This window comes from Eutrigla gurnardus, assembly GCF_963514095.1.
Source record: "Eutrigla gurnardus genome assembly, chromosome: 16".
NCBI lineage: Eukaryota > Metazoa > Chordata > Actinopteri > Perciformes > Triglidae > Eutrigla > Eutrigla gurnardus.
The window spans coordinates 22,201,576-22,222,329 of NC_139927.1; the positions used below are offsets into that span (position 1 = coordinate 22,201,576).

The window sequence follows — 20,754 nt, forward strand, 5'->3', positions numbered from 1 at the left end:
GCAAGCTTTATGTCCTTGACAAAGATCAAAGTATGGATAGAAATTTGGGGTTGTGGGGGCGGGGCTTATCCCAGCTGTCACTGAAGGCAGGTTCACCTGGAGGTGGTGCATCTGCAACATGTTGGGAAGCACAGCTGGACACGACGGATGCAGTCACAGCTCGAACACTCGGGTCAAAGTAGGAAAAGCAGCTCTTTATTGTCCTGCCTCTCGGACACAAACACAGCCGGGTGCTGAATACAGAGAAAGCCATGGCGAAATGGAAAAAAAAAAACTCATGTGTAAAAATCTACCTCAGACTGTCCAGTGTTTACTCCATCTAGTCACATTTACTGCAGCACACATTCATGTGGACTCTGTCAACATCTCCTGGTAAAAAGGTTTGTAGAAACTCTAGATTTATGACCATGTATCAGCGTGTTAGCCTATTTATATTTCACTGCTGCAGGTACAACAATCTCATGATTTTATTAGGCTGCGTTTCTCAGCAAAACACTGAGAATGTTGAAAAAAGGACACTGGTTCATGAAAACCAAATCATATAATTGGAGTTATAGAATACAGCAAGACGTCAACATTTGATCTATTCCAAAAATAACGTAAAAACCTAAAATATCAATACCCCACAGTTAATGAACGAACATGTGTCAAACTAAATTTAGGGTGCTGATATTTTCTGGTACATTTCCAGAACAATAATGAGTGGACAGTGTTTGTTACAAGATCCTGGAAGCAGCTGAAGTATCATCCTGTCCACGTTGAAGCCAGAGACGTCAGTCTGTAATGGCCAGTTCAGGTTCTCATAACAATACAATACTGTTATAAAGTGTATTCATTGTTAAGCCTTCATTAAGAACCTCCTCAACAAAAGTCTTACTGGAAGGGAACGAGCTCTCGGTTTGTACCAGCTGAATAACAGGATCCTGGTTGTTTGCATCTTTAGCTGGGACTCTGCATGGACTCAAGTTCAAGGACTGTTCACTCTCATCTCATCCACCCTCCGTGATTCATAGGCATGCCAGGTGGAGGAGGCAGGGGCACCTGCGACTGTCCTGGAGGCACGGGGGGTGGTGGGTACCCAGCAGGTGGGAGACCTATGACTGGAGGGGGTACGTGGCCTGGTGGCATGCGTGGAGGCGGCGGTGGAGGGTAGCTGTTGTAGCCTGGTGGTGGATATGATGGTGCCAAGTTGGGTGGAGGGTATGCAGAAGGAGGCGGAGGGCCTGGAGGGGGTGCTGCAGGTGGGTAGACGTGGGGGTGATATGGCGGTATGGGGGGTGCATAGGTGGGCGGCATCTGGGCGTAGGAGGGTCCTTCTGTCTTCATCATGGATTGCAGGCTCTGGAAGCCTTCACCAGACATGTAGGAGCTGTTGGTGGACATGATGTAGTTGGTGGGCGGAGGTGGAGGAGGGCGATGGGGTAGGGGAGGAGGCTTGTGTGGAGGCGGAGCATGCGGTGGAGGAGGAACCGTTTCATTCAATGGTTCTGCTTCCATGGGAGGGGCTGGAAGTGGGGCTTTGCGGTCTGGAGAAAGGAAACAACCAGGAGAAATGAAGATTGTGAGAAATGTAGCATCATCTTTCCTGTAATAACCACGAGGCTACTCATTCACCATGAGCTCAAATAAACGTTCCATTCCAGGACTGAGCACACAGCTAGACCGAGACCGCCAGGCTTCAGCCACATGGGAGGTCTCATTATCAGGCTCAAGCAGTGATCACAACGGTCTGGGAGAATGTAGGACTACGCGTGTTGGGAAACCTGATGTCCAGACAAGCTGTCGCTTATGTAACAGATTGAGAGGTCCAAAGACTTTGCGTGCCATAATGAGCCGCCAGTATCCCCCGCCTCCAACCCAAACAAGACACTGGGGTGGTGAGAAGATGCCAACACATAACTACACTCTAACCCAACTCTTAACGCTCAGACTCACACAAATGACACGGAAGTACGAGAGTAGACGGTAAACAGTCCAGTCTTACCTGGGGGGGGCTGTGATGTAGGCAGGGGGGGCATGGGGCTCTCCAATCTGGGAATCTTTGATCCAACTTGTTCTGCAAAAGCTTTTTAAATCCAATTAATGCATTAGGGAACTTTGCTGTAGGCTTGAATATTCAAAGCCCAAAGCCTGCCAGGAAAGTACTAATCCCAGCCACTTAGAACCTAAAGTCTACATCGGTTATCTTCCAAGACTATCTTCATTTAAGTCACGTTAATTAGCTCACTTTTCTGTGGACATTTACAAGCTATGAATGTTTTAAAACACACGGTCAGAATCTTGCCTGCAGGAGTGTTTCAAGTCTTACCTGGAGCCTTTGGCTCTTCTTTGGGGGACGTCTGAAAAAAACAACATACAAACATGTCAGAAAGTTAAACATACACAAGTTGGACATTTTAAATAAACAAATACAGGACCGTCTCCGCTTTATGCTAGCATATACTCACATGTGAGCGTTTGAGCTGGCGTGCAGGGCTGCCTCCCGGAGGAGAAGTCTTCTTTGGTGGTGGGGGAGGAGGGTTGGGGGCTGGTGGGAGTCCCTGGGGCATTGGAGGAATGGGGACCTGAGGAGCGGCCCTCTCCTTCTCCTGTATCTGCTGAGGAATGGGCTTGTTTCCCTGAGAGTACAGATCCAGGATCTGGTGACAAATGTCTGAAAGACAAAAGACATGTTTTGTTGAGTCTAGTCTGAAAGGAGACGAAACAAATATGGTGGGAGGAGGCCGGAGGTGTCATGGCATTCTGAGGAGTACCTTCCAGCAGCTCCACTGGGACATCCTGCACAAACTGCTCCCACCAGCGACGCGACGACTGCTTGGCGGTCCACTCCTGGATGTCAAACTTACAGAGGCGGCCAGCCAGGTACATGACAGCTACAGCAATGATCTCTGGTTCCCACTGCAGAGACAGCATGGTGCACAGGCTGCCGGGACACGGTCAACACGGTTACACTCGCTGGCTCTATGATAGAGTTGTAAACACTAAACATGTCGCTGACACATCGCACTGTAGAAGAAGTCATCTGTACCACAAAGAGCTGACGTGCTAACTGCTCACCTGTCGTTGACAAAGGTCCACGCCATTTGAAGCACCTTGCACACTTTATTCTTCTCGCCTTCAATGAGCAGAAAAAGATTAATGAGCTCTCCAAAAAGGTTCATAAAGTATCGCCCTCTGTGTGAAAGCTAATGCCATCTCACCTTTGAGTTGCTTGACATAGCGCAGCAGGAACATGTAAGGGTGCTCCACCTGCAGGTCAAATTTGATAGTCTGGAGCAAGATTCTCTCCAAAACCATCACCTCTTCCTGAAAGACACACAGACAGCTCACTTAACCCTGGAGGCCCAGCAGGCGGACTCATGTCACCAGCTGCTGTCTGCCCTGGACTACACATGCAAGAATGAAAAGGCACAAGAAAACTGAAAATAGAATAGTAATGAATGACATAATGAGTAATACATTAAATCACACAACCAACCAATCAAATCGAATGTACCCTGCTAGTGTTTTGTCTTTTATATTTTGTTTGTGTGAGTATATAATGATACAGAATAATTGCGATGTTTTCAGGTGAGGCTCTATGTCACCTTTATTGAAACCTTTATTTTCTCGTGTCTCAAGTGACTTTAATGACCATTACACTTAGTGACCATTTGCACTCAATAGATAAAAAGTTCAATGTAAACAGTCAGTGAAGAACTGGCCTATCACACAAAATATTATCAATGTGTTCATGTAAAACCAGTATGAATATTACTAGTATAATAATGACAGCAGGCTATTGAATGATAAGTACAAATCTCCCCTCTTTGTTTCCATGAAATTCAATGAATAACTCGTATGTCTGCCGTCTAACTGAGACCTGGATGTATTTAGCAATACCACAGCTAAAGGGACACTACGTCTAATTCAGTCTCTGCATTGAATTGAAGTTTTATGCATAAGGTTGTGTTTGTCATGGCAGATTCAATGTTCACGGTTTTGTTTATTTGATTTCTTTTTAAATTGGAGCATCATGATATGAAGTAATTGCTCTGTAAAGCTAGTTAAAGGATTCTAGAGAAAGAGTTTTTATTTTTATTTTCTGTGCTCAGTGACCAAAGGAATACCTCAACAAGGTATATTATTTGTCTGTGAACCTACAAAGTGTTCATTTAAGCCAGTGTAAACACAAAACTGTCTCAAGACAACAGAGGGGAAATGAAAAAAAAAGTGCACCTTGGGATCATCTCCAAACTGGGCAAACTGCACATCGTTCAGCAAGCTGCGGGCCGTTTTAATGATGTCTTTACACTTCTTTGGAGTTTCCTCCACTTTCCCCGCCAGGAAAAGACAGCAAGCACCCGTCACCTGTTGGAACACGAACCACAACATTCATCTCACACAGTCAGTCCACTTCCAGGAGGAGGTAGGAAGAAGGAGAACATTGAACTTACATATCTGGGGAACTGCTTGAAGGAGTGAAACATGTAGAAGCGGTGGAAATATATGATGCCAGTTGCTAGTGTGTCATAGTGTCTGATGGCAGTCAAGGATATCACAAACCATTCACAGTTATTTGCATTATTTCAATTTTAATTGTAGAATTTCTTAAGTTTGGATGCTGTTATGTCTTTAGTTTGTCATTTACTATAAATCATCAGAGACTAACCAGTGTTTCCCCGAGCATTGTTTTCAGGCCTGATGGTAAGTCGACTCAAGATGCCATATTGACGTTTTAAAATAAACATGCCTAGAACATTGGAGGGGAAACACTGCTAACTGAAGCAGAGGTCATTGATATATAAGATAAATATGAATTTCTCTTTCAGCACTGAAATTAATGGATCAAGGATACAGGCCAAGTCTGGTGCCCACATCAAAAATGAAGCGGGCTCCTTCTCTGCGGTAACGGGCCTCGGTGCCGGGGTCCAGGCCTTCAGACTGGGAGGGGGTGTGGGCCAAGTCCTTCTTGTCCCAGTACCAGCATGGCTTAATGTGGTCCAGAATCACTTGGCCTGAAAAGTTCTCCTTGAATTCCTTCATTTGTTGAGGAGAGGCAACGGAGGATGGACCCGCTGCACCGGACTTTACAATGTAGAAAACCAGAATGTGTTTATTAACACAATGTACATGCCATTAGTAAGACAGAGTAGCAACTTCTCCTGAATACTAGATGTACTTCTACTCGTAATACTAATGCTGTATGCCACAGTCTGTCAGATTTCCCTAATAAAGGCTGCAATATGAGGACATTTGAGTTTTTTGGAAACCTGAGATAACTCTAAATTAGCTCCAAAACTAATACTAAATTTAGATAAATGTTATTTGTATAATATGTAATTCTATTAACGGAAACTATACAGGGAATGTTATTAGCTCACAATTAATTTCTTAATACTCAAAACTATGTGACGTATTAGGTGACTAAACTGGAAGCTAACCGTTTCAAATGCTAAAGAAAAACAGAAAGGCAGAAAAGGCTGATTCTACGTAAAACAACGTGAATGTTGACACGGCTTCTCCATCCCATTCATTCAGATAGGACGGCTATTGCTACGCATACAGATGAAATAGACACATCTAGGCGACACAATCAATACACGGATATGGATTTTAAAAAAAACAGTAAAGAAGAATTTCCTCAAATTAGCATAAGGAACCCGTTAACTCCTCGCTAGCATGTGGTAGCCGAGCTAGCGCTATGGGAGCTGAAAGTTGGCTAACGGAGCTAACGTTAACACATAACCAACAACGGTGGACCGGGAGGACCGCCGCTCAGCTCACACACGGACATTTAAACCCAACTCAACTGTGAAACAAAGACAGTTGACAAGCTGCGTTAAGCCAGCCAGGCTAGCAGCCTTGGCTAACACAGTTGCTCAACTCGAGGTCCCGACCCGCCGAGGCTGGCAGACAGCGCCGCCTCAAAACAACAGAAGTGCGGGTTAGAGTCCGGCTCTGGTCCCCGGCTGGTAGGAAACACGACCTCACCTTTAACATGTAGCCGTCGGCGTAAAGCAGCCAAACCAGACAACTGTGGGAATACTCCGCAGCTATTCACGAGAAGTTGGTTAACAAGTGATCCACTACAGTACCCATTGTATCAAGGGCACCGCCATTATGGAGTACGTCAGGACCTTGCTGACGTCATCACGTCGGACATCTGATACACGTGCGGTGTGGTTATATTTCGATAGAAGTTCCCCCGCTGAATGAATATGTACAACACTAGTTCATATTGCTGGTAGTGGGGGAAAAAAACTAGATATACGTGTGAAGAAATAATTTTCATCACACAAGTATGTGTTAAAACATGTTACTCCCAATAACATCCACTAGAGGGAGACAATGGATTACTCTTGGACCGTCAACCGACTGAATTTTTGGATGGACTGGATTTGACCAGATGACTCAATTGAAAAAGGCCTACAATGTCTATAAAAGGGTTATTCTGAACGAGGCTTCAACGTGCCAATCACATACACAAACAGCATTGAAACAACTGCATGAATAGTTAAAGATATTATCTCAAAACTGGATTTTGCCACATGCTTAAAAAGACTGTGGGTCTGTTCCCAGCCTTCAGGGCTGCATTCCACTACAAACAGTTTGAGCAGGTAATAATAGAAATAAATAGAAATGTGTCACGAAATATAAATACAAATGTATAATTATTATCACACACATATACAGCAGCACTAAATTATTTGTAGAAGGATAAAAAAACACAAGCATGAGGGAGTGGATATATATGAATACAAATAAATCAAAAATCAGCCAGGAAACATTTATTGTTTTATATTCAAGAGGTCTTAAATTGTAGACCAGTTAAACCTGAAGGTCTTTGTTAAAAGAGAAAAATATTTTCTGGAGCAACAGAATATAAAATAAATAGAAGGAATTTCCCTTTGTCTTTTTATGGCAATATGAACACATTTTCATCTTTATATATTAAATAAATCAAGACATTTCTTAGACTCAAGCAATACCATAGGGTTTTATGTCTATTTCAAGAGATACACATTTCCATTTGTTATCCCAAAAATCAGACAAATTAGAGTTTACAATGAAAATTAATATCACACAATATTGTCTTGATTTACAAGTTGCAATTAAACCTTGAGTTGACCAAATTCTTAGATGTTTTTATTCACATTTCAAAATCATTGTGTTCCTTTATATCCATGTGGGCTGTATAATACAGAAAACCGACTGGTGTATCATCTTTTGCAAAGCAAGTTAGCAATACAGAGCAATAATGTTATAAAACATGGATTTATGATAAATAAGAAATGATTATCACTCCACTCTTTCCAACTTGATATGAATAACAGCTCACGGTAATCACCGTCGCCTTTGTTTGCTTCAAATATCCCAGCGGAAGAGCCGACTAACAAGCAGACTAATATCTAGCCCCCCCCCCCAACCTCACTTCTGAAGAAAGCCAGCATTGAATCATTTACTTCGTCCAAATTAAAATTTGGAATCTGCATGCATTATATATTTACCCGTACTCGGACAAATCCTCTTAACTGTGGGAGAAATTGTCAGGATACGTCCTGTAGAAAAGTAAGAGCCTTGTCTCGTTGTATTGCCTGTAGCAAGGGAGCATCTCAATCTGTCACTCAAGTCCACACACACACACACACACACACACACACACACACACACACACACACACACACACACACACACACACACACACACACACACACACACAGTAAATCAGCTTATGAATAATATATACTTGTACTTTTCTTGATTAATATTAAACATTGCATAATGAAGCGCCGACTATAAGCAAATCCCAGAGCAATATTCATATTACCCTGAGCTGTCCTGGAGTGGACCTCTCATTGTTTATGTCAGGCCTGTTGTGCTTAAACACATCAGAAATGGCTGCTATTTAACCTCAACACTTAATCCTGTCTTTGTTCTTAAAAACTCTGTTATGTTCAGTGTAGGCGTGTTTCTCATACCTGGCTGTATTTTAAGACATGAATGCCGTTTTGGTATTTTACGAGTGAAGAGTGAAAATGAACGATAACAGGAGACGAAGGTTGTGACCCAGATCAAAGCCAGGTGTGTGTGTTGTCCACTGATGTGTAAGAGCTTAACCTTTGTCCTCAGGCTCATTTTTAAGATTTAATGTAAATTATGTGTGGAACCTTCTAAAATCCTGGTTCATTTTTGTAAAAAGACCCAAAATGTCCACCTAATGTATCTTGTTACTTGGACAAAACTTTCCTCGGCATAATCTCATGTCTTGTGTGAGCATTGCAGTGCGGTGTGTTCAGGTTCCGGTTCAGCGACGGCACTTACCACACGAGATGCATGTCTCCTTAGAGGCAACACATTGGACTTAAAACCTTTCCTGTGTCCACAAGCAGGGCATTTGTGGTATATTGGCCCTGTGCAACCCAGTATAAACTGCCTTTGCCCGGAGCCAGCAGAAACAAGCTATAATGGAGACGTTGATGTATTATTAAGAAACCCATGGGTAAGGATCAAGGAGCCGCTTGCAGCCAGCAGGGATAGCAAGGGAGTGCGTGAACGAAGGATAATGTTTCCCTTCAGCCTGCAGTGTGTCCACGGCCGCTGTTGCTCTCTTGGCCCGATGTGAAAACGAAGACATTTCATGTAATATCACTACCAAGTGATGCACTCCGGTCGACATGCCGGGCCGATCTGTGAACGATAGCTGTTGTGTTGTCGTGTTTCCATGTGGAGTCTGCTGAGGTTGTCTCTACTTGAGCCAGAGTTGAGATGACATTTCATTTATATAAATAATTACTGTCCTGAAAGTCCCCTAGGCCTGCCCCGAAGCAATCAAACTTCTAATGCTCTTAAAATTGCCCACCATGTTTTATTAATGGCGGACTATAAAATGCATTGCTATAGCTGCACACTTCCCCACTGATCCACGAGGAAATAGTGTCAACTTTAAATGGCCGCATTAGACGTCATATTTGTATTCAACAATGTGTTGCAATCAAATTATAGCACAGAAAAGGTTTGGGTTGTATGGCAAGGTGGGAAAAGGGAAAGTTGAGTGTGTTTTTAGCTGAGTTGTAGCACTTATGTGTGCATACATTCATCTAAGTGAATACAGTGAGTTATGTGCAGAATGATTGCCCATTAGTGCCATTAATTGCCTCTGAGTGAACCTGATCTGCTCTTCAAGGACTCTCTTACATTCTCAATTGTATAAATGACAAACCGAGGAGGCCTCGCTCTAAAAAGAAGAACAAAGTGTGTAAGGCAGTGTTCTCTCTCTAAACAGGTTGGTTGAGCGTGCCAACAGAGGGTACTGTTGCCTCACAACATGTTTAAATGATCAAACAAAAAGGCAGCCTGCTGCTCCTCATTCAGTGAGAGGAAGGGAGCCCGATGCTGAAGAAGCCATCTACGCAGCGCAGGACGCTGCAATAACATACCAGTAGTAATCATCTCAATGAAAGGTGACCTCTGACCCCAGACTGACCCACAGCATGTATTGAATCTGATCTAGGTGTTGGTGCTCCTGATATGTGAACAGTTTCCTTCTTGTATGTGAGCTACCGGAGAAGAACCAATCACTGAACTTGTTAAAGCAGACAGGAGGAAGACTCCTGGACCTGGTGGTCTTATGGGTGCAGGGACCATTAGAGATAAGAGACTCTCCTTCAGGAGGCTTTGGATGAGCAGAACGGCCGAGACCGTCTCTGGTGGCGCCCAGGAGCCTCAGACGCATTTGAACCTGAATCCCATCCCGCTCCCAAGACCGCCCATGTAGTCTTCACACAGACCACCGGGTCCTCCCGAGCAGAGCCGCTGTCTCCCTGTGAGTCCACAAGAAGTCGCCTCCTCGACTCTGTAGGACTCTAACATTGGACCTCTGCGTGTTGGACGAGGAGGAGGAGGCGGTGTCTTGTCTGCCCGCCCGCCCGCTCTCTCTCTCTCTCTCTCTCTCTCTCTCTCTCTCTCTCTCTCTCTCTCTCTCTCTCTCTCTCTCTCAATCAACGAGGCTCCTGCCATCACAGCCAAGAGTTGCCGTTCCGCGCACCCGATGCCAAAACGCGCAGGAGGAGTCGGTGCCAAAGGGTCATTCAGTGCGCCAGCGGTGAACTGGAGGGACAGCAGGGAATCCGAGAATAAACAGCAGTTCTGACCCGAGCCGATAGAATCTAAAGTAAGCAAAGGACAAGGAGCCAATCAGAGCCGGCATCCATCCCAGCGGAGATCCCCGGGCTGCTTCTGGCACCGCGGCCGCTGCAGAGGTGGGCACTCCGGGATTTGATCTACAAACGGTCATTACCTGCGCACCGCTTCATCTCCTCCGCCGCTGCTAGTCAACCCGCTTCCTAAAACTACACTTTGGCTTCCTGAACCCAGGTGTTGCTTCCTCCGAACACACCGCGGGACATTGTGGACAAACTGGTATTGCGCTCTCCCGTCCGTCCCTCGCCTTCTGAGCGCGCGTCAAAGTTGCATCTGAAGACTGTGAACTGAAGAGGGATTAGGAGAGGACGGGTTGGTCCCCTGCGAGCCAGACAGCACCGACACCACGGTCCAAGCCGACTCCAAGTGCCGTTCACCGGGCGATGCCAGAGTAAATGCCGGGGCAATGTCCCGCCGCAAGCAGGTGAACCCGCAGCACTTATCGTTGACGCACCGGGAGACAGTCCGAGGTGAGTTTCATGTCCGCGCGGGTTCCTTCACGTGATGAAGCGCTGTCATAATTATGAACCAATACGAGGGTTTATTCCATGCATTGTTTCTAGTTTTCAAAATCTAGAAAAGGGGAGAAAAATACTAGAAATAACTGTGATTTGTGAAAACTAAATGCACCATGTGATGTGAACACTTGTGCACACGGAGCACACTCAGACTGACTTTGCTGTAGGAGGATAATAGTTGGTTCTATATTTAATCTCTGATTAACACAATTCAGTCATAACTCACAAATAAGATGGGCCCTTTGCAGCTTTCTGTGACTTAAACACAAGATATGATTTTATGACCTTTATGATCTACTGTACATCAGGACTGTGTGGCTCAGTGTGTGTGTGTGTGTGTGTGTGTGTGTGTGTGTGTGTGTGTGAGAGAGAGAGAGAGAGAGAGAGAGAGAGAGAGAGAGAGAGAGAGAGAGAGAGTATGTGTCTGTGAATGTTTGCATGTGCGCGCACGTGCGAGTGTATAAAGCAACATTTCATCACAACAATTAATTTTTTGCAACATGTGGTCACGTGCATATTATTATATATTTACGTATTTCACCCATCATTTCAGACGTATTTGTTTTATGACTTTCCATTGAGTAACTTGTACCTTCGTGTAAATCGAGTTTATTTTTAATTTAAAAAGAACTATCCCTCTTCCGCGCGCGTGCGCGCCCGCACCCACCTACCCACCCACACACACACTCACACACACACACACGCGGTGTGTAAAGGATTTTTCTGGACACACAAAGGCCTTTCTGCTCTTTAAAGTGAAATTTGAGCACGTGACAAAAATACAATCAAAACCAAAACAAAACAGGCTGAACTTTTATTGAAAAAACAAACAAACAAAAAAAACAAAACGAAGGGTCATAACTTTGTTTGCAGCTTTTCAGAGCTGCGACCAACACTTGTGATTAAATAGCGCGGATTTAATCTGACGCAGGTTTTTTTCCTTCGTTGTGGTCCATATGATTAAAAAGTCGCATAATCCAATTTGAAATCAATTATATCAATCTAACCTTCATCTCCCCGCGCTCTGCTTTGCCTCAATCCAATTTCATAGAGGCCTAATCTGCGTAATTCATTGCAGAAGTTCATGATGTAATCTTTGGCCGATGTGTTTTGTGTTGAAAAGGGTTCGACGCATTCCGTCCCACCGACACACACACACACACACACACACACACACACACACTCTCTCTCTCTCTCTCTCTCTCTCTCTCTCTCTCTCTCTCTCTCTCTCTCTCTCTCTCTCTCTCTCTCTCTTTCTCCCCGCTCTGATCTATTTGAACGTAAAAATAATTACGGTAATTTTAAACGTAAAGAGTGTTAGTCTAATAATTCCGGTTGATGACAAACAGCGATGTGACGGTTTATTTATTCTCTCTGCTGTCACAGTCACTTCATTGAGGTGGAGACCAGTTGTTGCCCCTTAAATTTCATATTTCCCCTCAGGCATGTGTGTCTCTGTTCAACATTTACCTGCATGAATTATGACAAATAATTGCAACGTTTTGCACATTTTCATTTGTCTTTAGGGAGCTGATACAAATTTGGACTAACTGTCAAATATTTGCCTCCTCTCCTTCCAGTCACGGGTCATCTCGTTTTACATATTATTCCTCCTCACAGCACCTGCTGTACAGCCACACACACGCTGAACTCCACCTTGCTGTGACACTTGCATAATTAGACTGATAATCACTCACAGTCACAGATGAAGTTTGGGATTCTTTCTTTGTCTGAGTTGAAGCTGTCTCCGGGTTCATGCGTTCTCTCCTTGGATGGCTCTCAGAGATCCTTGTCATCGCCGCTGCCTGGCAGCCGAGACTTCCAAGAGTCACACAGTGACTTAAGTTGAGATATTTACAAATGTTGACAACAGTTGTGATGTTGCTCCTGAGGTCCATGTGGTGCTAAAGTGGCTGTTAGAGCTGCCGGGCCGCTGTCTGGGCCTGAATCTGGTCCTGAATCTGGTCCTGGATCTGGTCCTACCTGTTCTTTCACACGGTACACTCTGTCTCTGCTTGCTGAACTGTGGCCTCGGTGACCTGCGAGTCACACGTGAAGAATAAGGAAGGACTGGACCTGTAGGCATTCATCCATTTGTTTTCTTTTGATACTATAGATGAGATCAAATGTAATGCTGGAGGTGGACTTTGAACAGATGAGTGAAAAAAAGCCCGTCGGATTGTCCTCTCTGTACAAGAACAAGGTGTTCTCTGAGAGTGTGTGCACAGATGCACTTGTATTTGCATGGAACGCCTGAGCCGTGTTTACCATATGTACATATCTTAATAATGATACCGCTCCTCCAGCTGGGATGGACGGAAGGCTTTTAATGCAGCTATCATTCAACGGCTGGAGGCTGCATGCCATTGTGGGCTGGGTGGGTCTGGAGAGGACCAGGATCACACCTCGGGCTGGAGGATCTCACAGCGCCGCGGGGGAAAGCAAACTGTAATTTGTGACTTTGAATATGCATGTACAGCGTTACTGCCGGAGAATGTCTTCTGCTTAATATTTTTAATATGCTGTCAAGCCCAGTCACAATGTAACATGTCAGATCAGGGGATATTCAGTGTAAGTGAGCTCAGCCTCTCACCCTGCAGCAGGAGCTCACAGGTCACACAGAACCGGAAAATCAGCATATTTCTGGACAGACAGGCTTTTAGTGGAAGGCTATGTTCTGGAGATCTGCTTGCAGGGCCAGGTGTCAACTACACATCCCTCCTGAATGCACACAAGCACAAGTATGCAGACACACACACACACACACACACACATGGACTCCACTATGCTATACCTATCACCCTCGACATGCATGACCACGTATACCAACTGTATATGTTGTGTCTTGTTCCAAGTTGAATTTGACCTTCAGTTCATCCTTCCTTTCCACTTCTCATCTCCTCTCGGCTTTGGCAGAGTTTCAGTCTGGAGTCACGTTCATGACAGAGAAAAACAGCATTTGAATATCCTTATGAGTTACTTGCACGTTAACGAGGAACGACTGCTGTTTAGTATCACAGGCTTCTCTTTGTTCAGGGACGGGTATTTATTTTAATATCAGAATTATGACAGAGAATTGTTTTCTGGATCCAGCTGTGGAAACGCTTCATGATAAATGTTTATTCTCACAATTGGCATGCTACTTGTGAAACAGTTAATGTTTTCGTCTTTATTCACACCATATGGCTGTCACACGCCGGGGGAGAAAGCCTCCGAACGCGTCCAACGGCACAGTAATACTCACACACACTGTGGTATCGTCGTGGAGACGGTTGGTGAGCGATGTATGATTTACTATCAGGCCATCGCACTTTGTTCTCACAATTGCTTTCTCTCTATATTTTTTCAATAAAACAATAATTTCAATATTATTGAACACATTTAAGTCATTTTGCAATTCTTTAACGCTTCTTTATATTATTATTATTATTATTATTATATTATTATTATTATTATTATTATTATTAGTATTATTATTATTACTATTATAACATCTCTGAAAATTGTTTGACAGATTTGATTTATAATCTAAATGTCATGCCTCATAGCTTGCAAGTCATTTATAGCGATTTCAAGACAAGTCACAGTCAGCTGCAGATCTGGCTTTTTTTCTTGCTTATTTTCAGATTGATAATTTAAGATTTATGATTAGAAATGAGACTGCTACATATTAAATGGTGATAAGATAATGAAACACACAGGCCTGGCCTTACACAACACACACTGTTGCAGCTCTCCTGGCACTCGCAGCCGAGGAAAAGGGATCGGCTCAGCGAGGCCGCTTGTTGTTTGAATTTTTGATTACAACCATCTGCAACGATGCTGGTGTCATTTATTTTCAATGACAGCGTGAATCTTACCCGACTTTCCCTCTGGGGTTTACGTGTGTGTGTGTGTGTGTGTGTGTGTATGTTTAGCTCACCAAATGGAAGGGAAAACAAAGAAAGGGATACAGGTCTGAACCCATACAGTATCGCCGACTGTCATATGAGCGCCCCTGGCCTTCCTCTGCCTCCACCAGCAGAACACAGTGTGCAGCTTGTATTAAATGTTGTGTAAGGTCAGGACTCCAGCGTAAATGGAAAATAGTTTCACAGTTTCTGTTTAATGCTGCTTCAAAGAATCTCATCAAATTCACGTCATTAAAATAAAAACAAATGTTTCTCATCAAGCAACATTAAATGTGATCAGTTCCTTTTCACTCTGGAGAGAAGAAGTGGTCAAAGCCTGTTTTTATTTCCTTCACCTTCACCTCAGGCAACAATGAAACAGAACACACGTTGAAGAGGACAAACAGTCATTAGAGGGGAGTGGGATTCATATTAGGACACATCTTCATGTAGGAGTCTTACCGAGCCGGCTGGTTGTACCTGGCCACACAGACGAGGGTGTTACATTTACTAGCATAAACCACATTTTGACACTAAAATTACGATGCAACTCTAAACCCGATGGTTTGGCAAACATTTGAATACTTGCAATTTCAAAAAACTCTCACGCTGAATGAAGCAATTCCTCAGCCCTGACAACACAGTGTCTTCAAGCACGATTTTTATTTATTTATTTATTTTTCAACCAATCCTACAATTGGAAAAATATTGGTGAAAGAGGCCCATTGTGTTGAGCCATGTCTCCCAGCTGGTGTGTGTTGTGCAGCGGCAGCAGAGTGACTGACTCTGTCCTCATCAAACTGATAGGGGGTGCTCTAAGGCTGCCTCTACTCACACTTGATAAGGCAGAGTAGCAGGACTGTCACTGGTGAGTGTAGCTCCGTGCATGAGTGTGTGTGAGTGTGTGTGAGAGACAGAGAAATAAATAAGGTATGTGTGGGATCACGTTAGACAGCTGGGTTTCATTGCTATCATCAGGCCTTCTCAGGCCTGTTTGACGTGCGTCTGCTCCTCTCACCTATCACACATGTTCTTCTCACATGGAGTTTACACAGAGAGCATTAGACGCCGTCTGTCATGATGATAGGCTACATTAGTGTGCTGTTCTTTCCATTTCAGCGTGTTTGCGTCCACCGTGTTCTTTTCTTCTCCCAGCATTCCAGTTGTTTCTCGCACCTGTTTGCGTCTCAGGTGAGCCTCAGGACAGACCGCGCTCAGGCAGAGGGGTGCGGTTTGGTTTAGAAGATGTCCAACTGATATTCTGCGGGCACGCTGCCAGTGACAACGCCTACTCATTTACTGCCTCCTGCCCCCCGGGCCGCCACCCAACCATACGTTAACAAACCCGACTGTTTGTCATACAGCGTTGAAGTCAGGTTCACCTGTCTTCTTCTCCACATCCGCCATGTTGTTAGCAGGGATCTGCTCAGTCCGACTCATATGAGCTGAACACGTGCACACAGTTGCTCCGGAACATTGCTTCATGTGAATCATGGTCTCAAGCTGTGAACTGTAGGTAAATATGTGTTTGTGTTCCTTCTTTGCCGGCAAAGATTATGAGATGGAAATGATCTGGCTGGCATCCAGGAACCCATCTCCATTTAGAGAAAAGATATTTGGCAGCTGATCATCACTCCAGGGCGAGGTTAGGGGACAGGAGCGTGTGTGTGTGTGTGTGTGTGTGTGTGCGTGTGTGTGTGTGTGTGTGTGTGTGTGTGTGTGTGTGTGTGTGTGTGTGTGTGTGCGTGTGCGTGTGTGTGTGTGCAGGGGGAAACATACATAGAAACAAGTAAAACAATACAAATTGGGAGAAGATGGTGTGTAAGATGGAGCTGGAAGTCTGCCCAAGTTTAACGGTTATGACTGAGTTCAGAGGAGCGACGCCTCCCTGGCAGTTTGAGATGGGTGATAAGAGGTTTAGGATCTCTGCTCCGATACCTCCACACACACACACACACACACAATAACCAGCGCACAACGCTCTATGTCTAATCTTTGCAATTATTAGGGTGTCATGTTTGGAGAAAAAGGGAGGGGGGAGGGGGGGGGGGGTTGAGAAGCAGCAGAGACACACACACACACTGGTACATCAGCGTTAACAGAGAGTCTAGAGGGAGTTCTGTGAAGCTGAGGGAGCTGATCTACGCTATGGTGTGTGTGTGTGTGTGTGTGGGGGGGGGGGGGGTTAATGACCATGTCATCTGTAAAGAATTACATTTATTACATTTACTCTCCTAACATCCTAACAGGAATCTGGGTTTGGCTCTATGGATTTCTGTCTGTAGAGAATATTGTCTTCCAACTCACCTGTGCATACACACACACACACACACACACACACACACACACACACACACACACACACACACACACACACACAATTAGACATCTTACTGTTTTTTTTCTCTTTCTTGTTTTTGTTTTCCCTGTCTTATTCTGTGATAACATGAACACACACACATGCTGGTGGATGTGGCCTCCGCTACGCTACACTTTGTTCTGCACAATCTGGGGCTCCCACGTGTTGAAGGCAGCTCTGACAGCTTAGTGTAGCGAAGGCCCTCACCGGAAACCCAGCCTGCACTGTGAGATGAATAGCTTCCTGGCCACACACACACACACACATACACACACACACACACACACACACACACATATACATACAGTGTATGTGCTGGGTCCCACCCACGCAGATCTCTCCTGGATAAGCCGTGCAGGTGTTTGCAGCAGCGTTGTTTTGAAGCATGAAAGTGACACAGTGGTGAACATAATGAGCTGGTGTGGTAGGGAGAGAAGGCTTTTATCAGGTAATGATATCAGGAATAACTAAACCTCGCTGTATAGTTTTTCTCTGCCTGCCTCTGATTTTCTTCTTGCTTTATGTCACAAAAAAAAGAAATAACTGGTTTCCATCTTTCATCTTGTCTCTTCTGCAGCGGAGGCCAGTCATGATTCAGGGCCGGGATCTCCATCTCTGGAGCAGTCCACCTCCAGCCCTCGGAGGATGGGCTCAGGGGAGCATGACATGCTGACCTGCGGCCAGTGCCAGACCAACTTCCCTCTCGGTGATATCCTGGTTTTCATCGAGCACAAGCGGCGTCTGTGCCGGGGGCCCCGGAACAGACCGGGGTCCTTCTCCAAACCCGGGGAGGCCGGCGGGGTCACGGGCATTCCCATCTCTCCCAGGGCCGGATCGCTGGAGCTGCATAGAGGGTCCATCCCGGTGGAGGTGGGCATCCAGGTGACGCCCAGCCGAGAGGAGGATCTGGAGAGGAGGCTGACGCCGGCCAGGGGGATCTGCCCCAAACAGGAGAGAAGAGGTACAGAGGTCTCAGATAGGAGACCACCAAGCAGTTCACACACACACACACACACACACACACACACACACACACACACACACACACACACACACACACACACACACACACACACACACACACCTCTCACCTGTCCAAGACAGATAGCTCTCTTTAAAGAATCCCAGCTGCTTGTTATTTTGACAGTGGCCTTCAGGAGGGATTAATGCAGCCTGGGATGATTTCATTAGAGCGAGTGAGAGCTGCACTGTACGTCTATTCTGCTCCATTCCCAGTAAAACACCACACACACTCACAAAATCACACACACCAAACAAACTGGCAGGCCCGAAGGACATCATCAGCTGAAACCAATTGTGAAAGGCGAGGCGGAAGGTGATAGAGCAGACGCCCCCAGTGTGTGTGTGTGTGTGTGTGTGTGTGTTTTCTTGCTCATGTGAGTGCACATCACGTGTCTGAGCGTTTGTAAAGAAATCCTGCAGCATATGAAAAAAAGAGGTTAAGAAAGCTGATTAAAATTCATCTGTGTGCGTGGTGAGGAGAAGGGGATTAATAAAGCAGCACGGCCGTTCATCTGGCTACGGGGGGGGGGGGCTTAGGCCTGTAGACTGCCAGCGCTACAGGGAAACCAGTTCAAAGTTATCAGACGAGACAGTCACCATCACACCCGAGAGCTGGGAAGGCTATCCAGGATTACACACACTCCGGTGACTAAGAGGACTCGTTGGAGGAGGCGGCCGGCAGTATTGTAAAAGTTAGCAGAATGACACAGACAAAGATTACACAGTTAACACAGAAACTGGGACTTACATAGTAAAGGCCAGTTAATATGCATTATACAATATTTCATGCATGTACATACAAGTGTTAAAAGCTCTTTAAAATGAGAGGTCCTTCAAAGAGTTACGGTGTAAAACAGCAGACGTTGTTATTAGAGTACGGAGACACATTCTTATTTTTAAAAATTAGAATATCATTAAAATGAACAGAAACACAAGATGATTTATTTGTACTGATACTGCCTTTTAAATGTAATTTGGTTTAAATGTAGTTTTGCTTGTCACACGTACATTCATATTTTTTATTGGGTTCTAAAGATGAAGCTGGACTGAGAAAAACAATCCCTTAAATGGACATTATAGGCTCGCACATTTTCTTAATTTCAGAATCTGGTGTAGACATCTTTTGTCACCACTACAGAAATGAGCACACATGCACAGTGTGTGTGTGTGTGTGTGTGTGTGTGTGTGTGTGTGTGTGTGTGTGTAGTCACCATCTTTTGCAGAGATCATGAACAACGTGTGACAGCACCGTTGAGGAATGCCACAGCGAATATGTGTAAATAAAAACAAGGAGAATTTAGCAGAAATTATTCAAATCATTTCCTGAAATCAAAAATAAATGTTCTCCAAATGTTCCATCCGACCCTGTTGATTTAATGAGCGTTAAGTGACATCTTGCAGCACCTAGAAAAAAAAAACTCATTTGGATGCTCATGAAATAGAAAAAGACTCAACACATTTTATATGGCAGTATTTCTGTTAGGGTGGTCAGAGGAAACACATTCAGTGTGTGAGTCAGCCTTTTAGTGCGACACACAGACAGACAGGCAGGCAGGCAGACAGACAGACAGACAGACAGACAGACAGACAGACAGACAGACAGACAGACAGACAGACTTATCACGAAGAGGACATGAAAGCACTTGAAGCCCCGAATGAAGGAGAGGAGGAGCTTTTTTCAACACATTAGATTGCCACTCAAGGCAGTCTCAAGTTTCAACCAAATGATATTACATTATTAGGTCCAATTAAGACCAGGGTGATAGCAACACAGACACACACACACACACACACACACACACAAATATCATCACATTTGCTTGCATGTGCGATATACAAATATTTGCAGCACAGGTGACAAAGAATCTGCTCGAGCCTGCACACACATGTACATATTCTCATAATCATCATGCTGCATGCATGGTGGTGTGTGTGTGTGCGTGTGTGTGTGTGTGTGTGTGTGTGCGTGTATGTGTGTGTGCGTGTATGTGTGTGTGTGTGTGTGTGTGTGTGTGTGTGCAACCCTTAACCCTCTCCTCTCCTGGATTGTTTTTTTTCTCACCTGGTTGTGTTTTATAACATCCTGTCGGGCCTCTTTGTCTGTCGGCCTGCATGCTTAAAACTGCAAACATGCTGCAAGGCAAGCAGATTCAACCCCAAAAGGTGCACATACACACACACTCACACACACACTCACACACACACACACACACACACACACACACACACACACACACACACACACACTCACACACACACTCACACACACACACACACACACACACACACACACACACACACACACTCACACACACACACACTCACACACACACATGCAAACGCGAGCGCTCTCACACACGTGGTGGAGACGAAAAATGGCCCTTCTGTGCCCTGTTTTTTTTCCTCGATTTTCTCTTGCTGATGCATGCACTCTGTGTGTGTGTGTGTGTGTGTGTGTGTGTGTACGTGGGCTTTGTCACAATATGTTAATACATGTGTATGAATTTGTGCGTGTGTGTGTGTGCGCGGTGTCTGAAGAATGATACGTGTCACCAGGCAAGCGAGAGGTTGCCGCTAGGGGAACGTTCCGGTGCTAAGACGGCCCTGGCCCCGCTTTGAACCCCTCCCAGGACGCTGGGCGGCCCCCCTCGGACCACTTTAAGACATCCAGTACATAAGGGCCAAGTCACATCACCACAGTCTCTCTGTCTCGCTCACAAACACTGTGTGTAGATGACACAGTTAATATTTCATGAGACGTCAGCGACATCGTCGACATCTT

The 20,754-nt window shown here is 45.0% G+C and overlaps 2 protein-coding genes across 4 annotated transcripts in view; one reads left to right on the forward strand and one right to left on the reverse strand.

Annotated features, from left to right (window-relative positions):
- Positions 1-173: 173 nt before the first annotated feature.
- Positions 174-6,114, reverse strand: ccnk (cyclin K). Of its 2 annotated transcripts, none has more exons than XM_084031263.1 (11): positions 5,974-6,114; positions 4,838-5,067; positions 4,437-4,518; positions 4,219-4,350; positions 3,201-3,306; positions 3,058-3,115; positions 2,754-2,923; positions 2,448-2,653; positions 2,309-2,339; positions 1,985-2,056; positions 174-1,526 (listed from the first exon to the last, which is right to left on the reverse strand). In XM_084031263.1, exons 1-11 carry the CDS (start codon positions 5,980-5,982, stop codon positions 985-987), a joined length of 1,638 nt encoding a protein of 545 aa, XP_083887389.1. In that variant the 5' UTR covers positions 5,983-6,114; the 3' UTR covers positions 174-984. The 2 variants fall into 2 exon arrangements, with proteins under 2 accessions (XP_083887389.1, XP_083887388.1); XM_084031262.1 differs by having other exon boundaries at positions 1,985-2,065.
- A 3,888-nt stretch (positions 6,115-10,002) lies between these two features.
- bcl11bb (BCL11 transcription factor B b) overlaps positions 10,003-20,754 on the forward strand; it is a 28,350-nt gene continuing 17,598 nt past the window's right edge. Inside the window, exons 1-2 of one of the 2 annotated variants that reach the window (XM_084030393.1) lie at positions 10,003-10,652; positions 17,527-17,910. In XM_084030393.1, the coding sequence (XP_083886519.1) occupies positions 10,589-10,652; positions 17,527-17,910 (448 nt within the window). In that variant the 5' untranslated portion in view covers positions 10,003-10,588. Of the gene's footprint in view, positions 10,653-17,341; positions 17,398-17,526; positions 17,911-20,754 lie in introns of those variants that run through there. The other variant, XM_084030394.1, reaches the window with a different exon arrangement.

Coding starts and splice junctions, on each gene's coding strand:
- ccnk (XM_084031262.1), bottom strand. Junction 3,307..4,218: donor AGTTTGGAGATGATCCCAAG/GTGCACTTTTTT, acceptor TGTGTCTTTCAG/GAAGAGGTGATGGTTTTGGA. Junction 2,924..3,057: donor TGGACCTTTGTCAACGACAG/GTGAGCAGTTAG, acceptor GTGTCCCGGCAG/CCTGTGCACCATGCTGTCTC.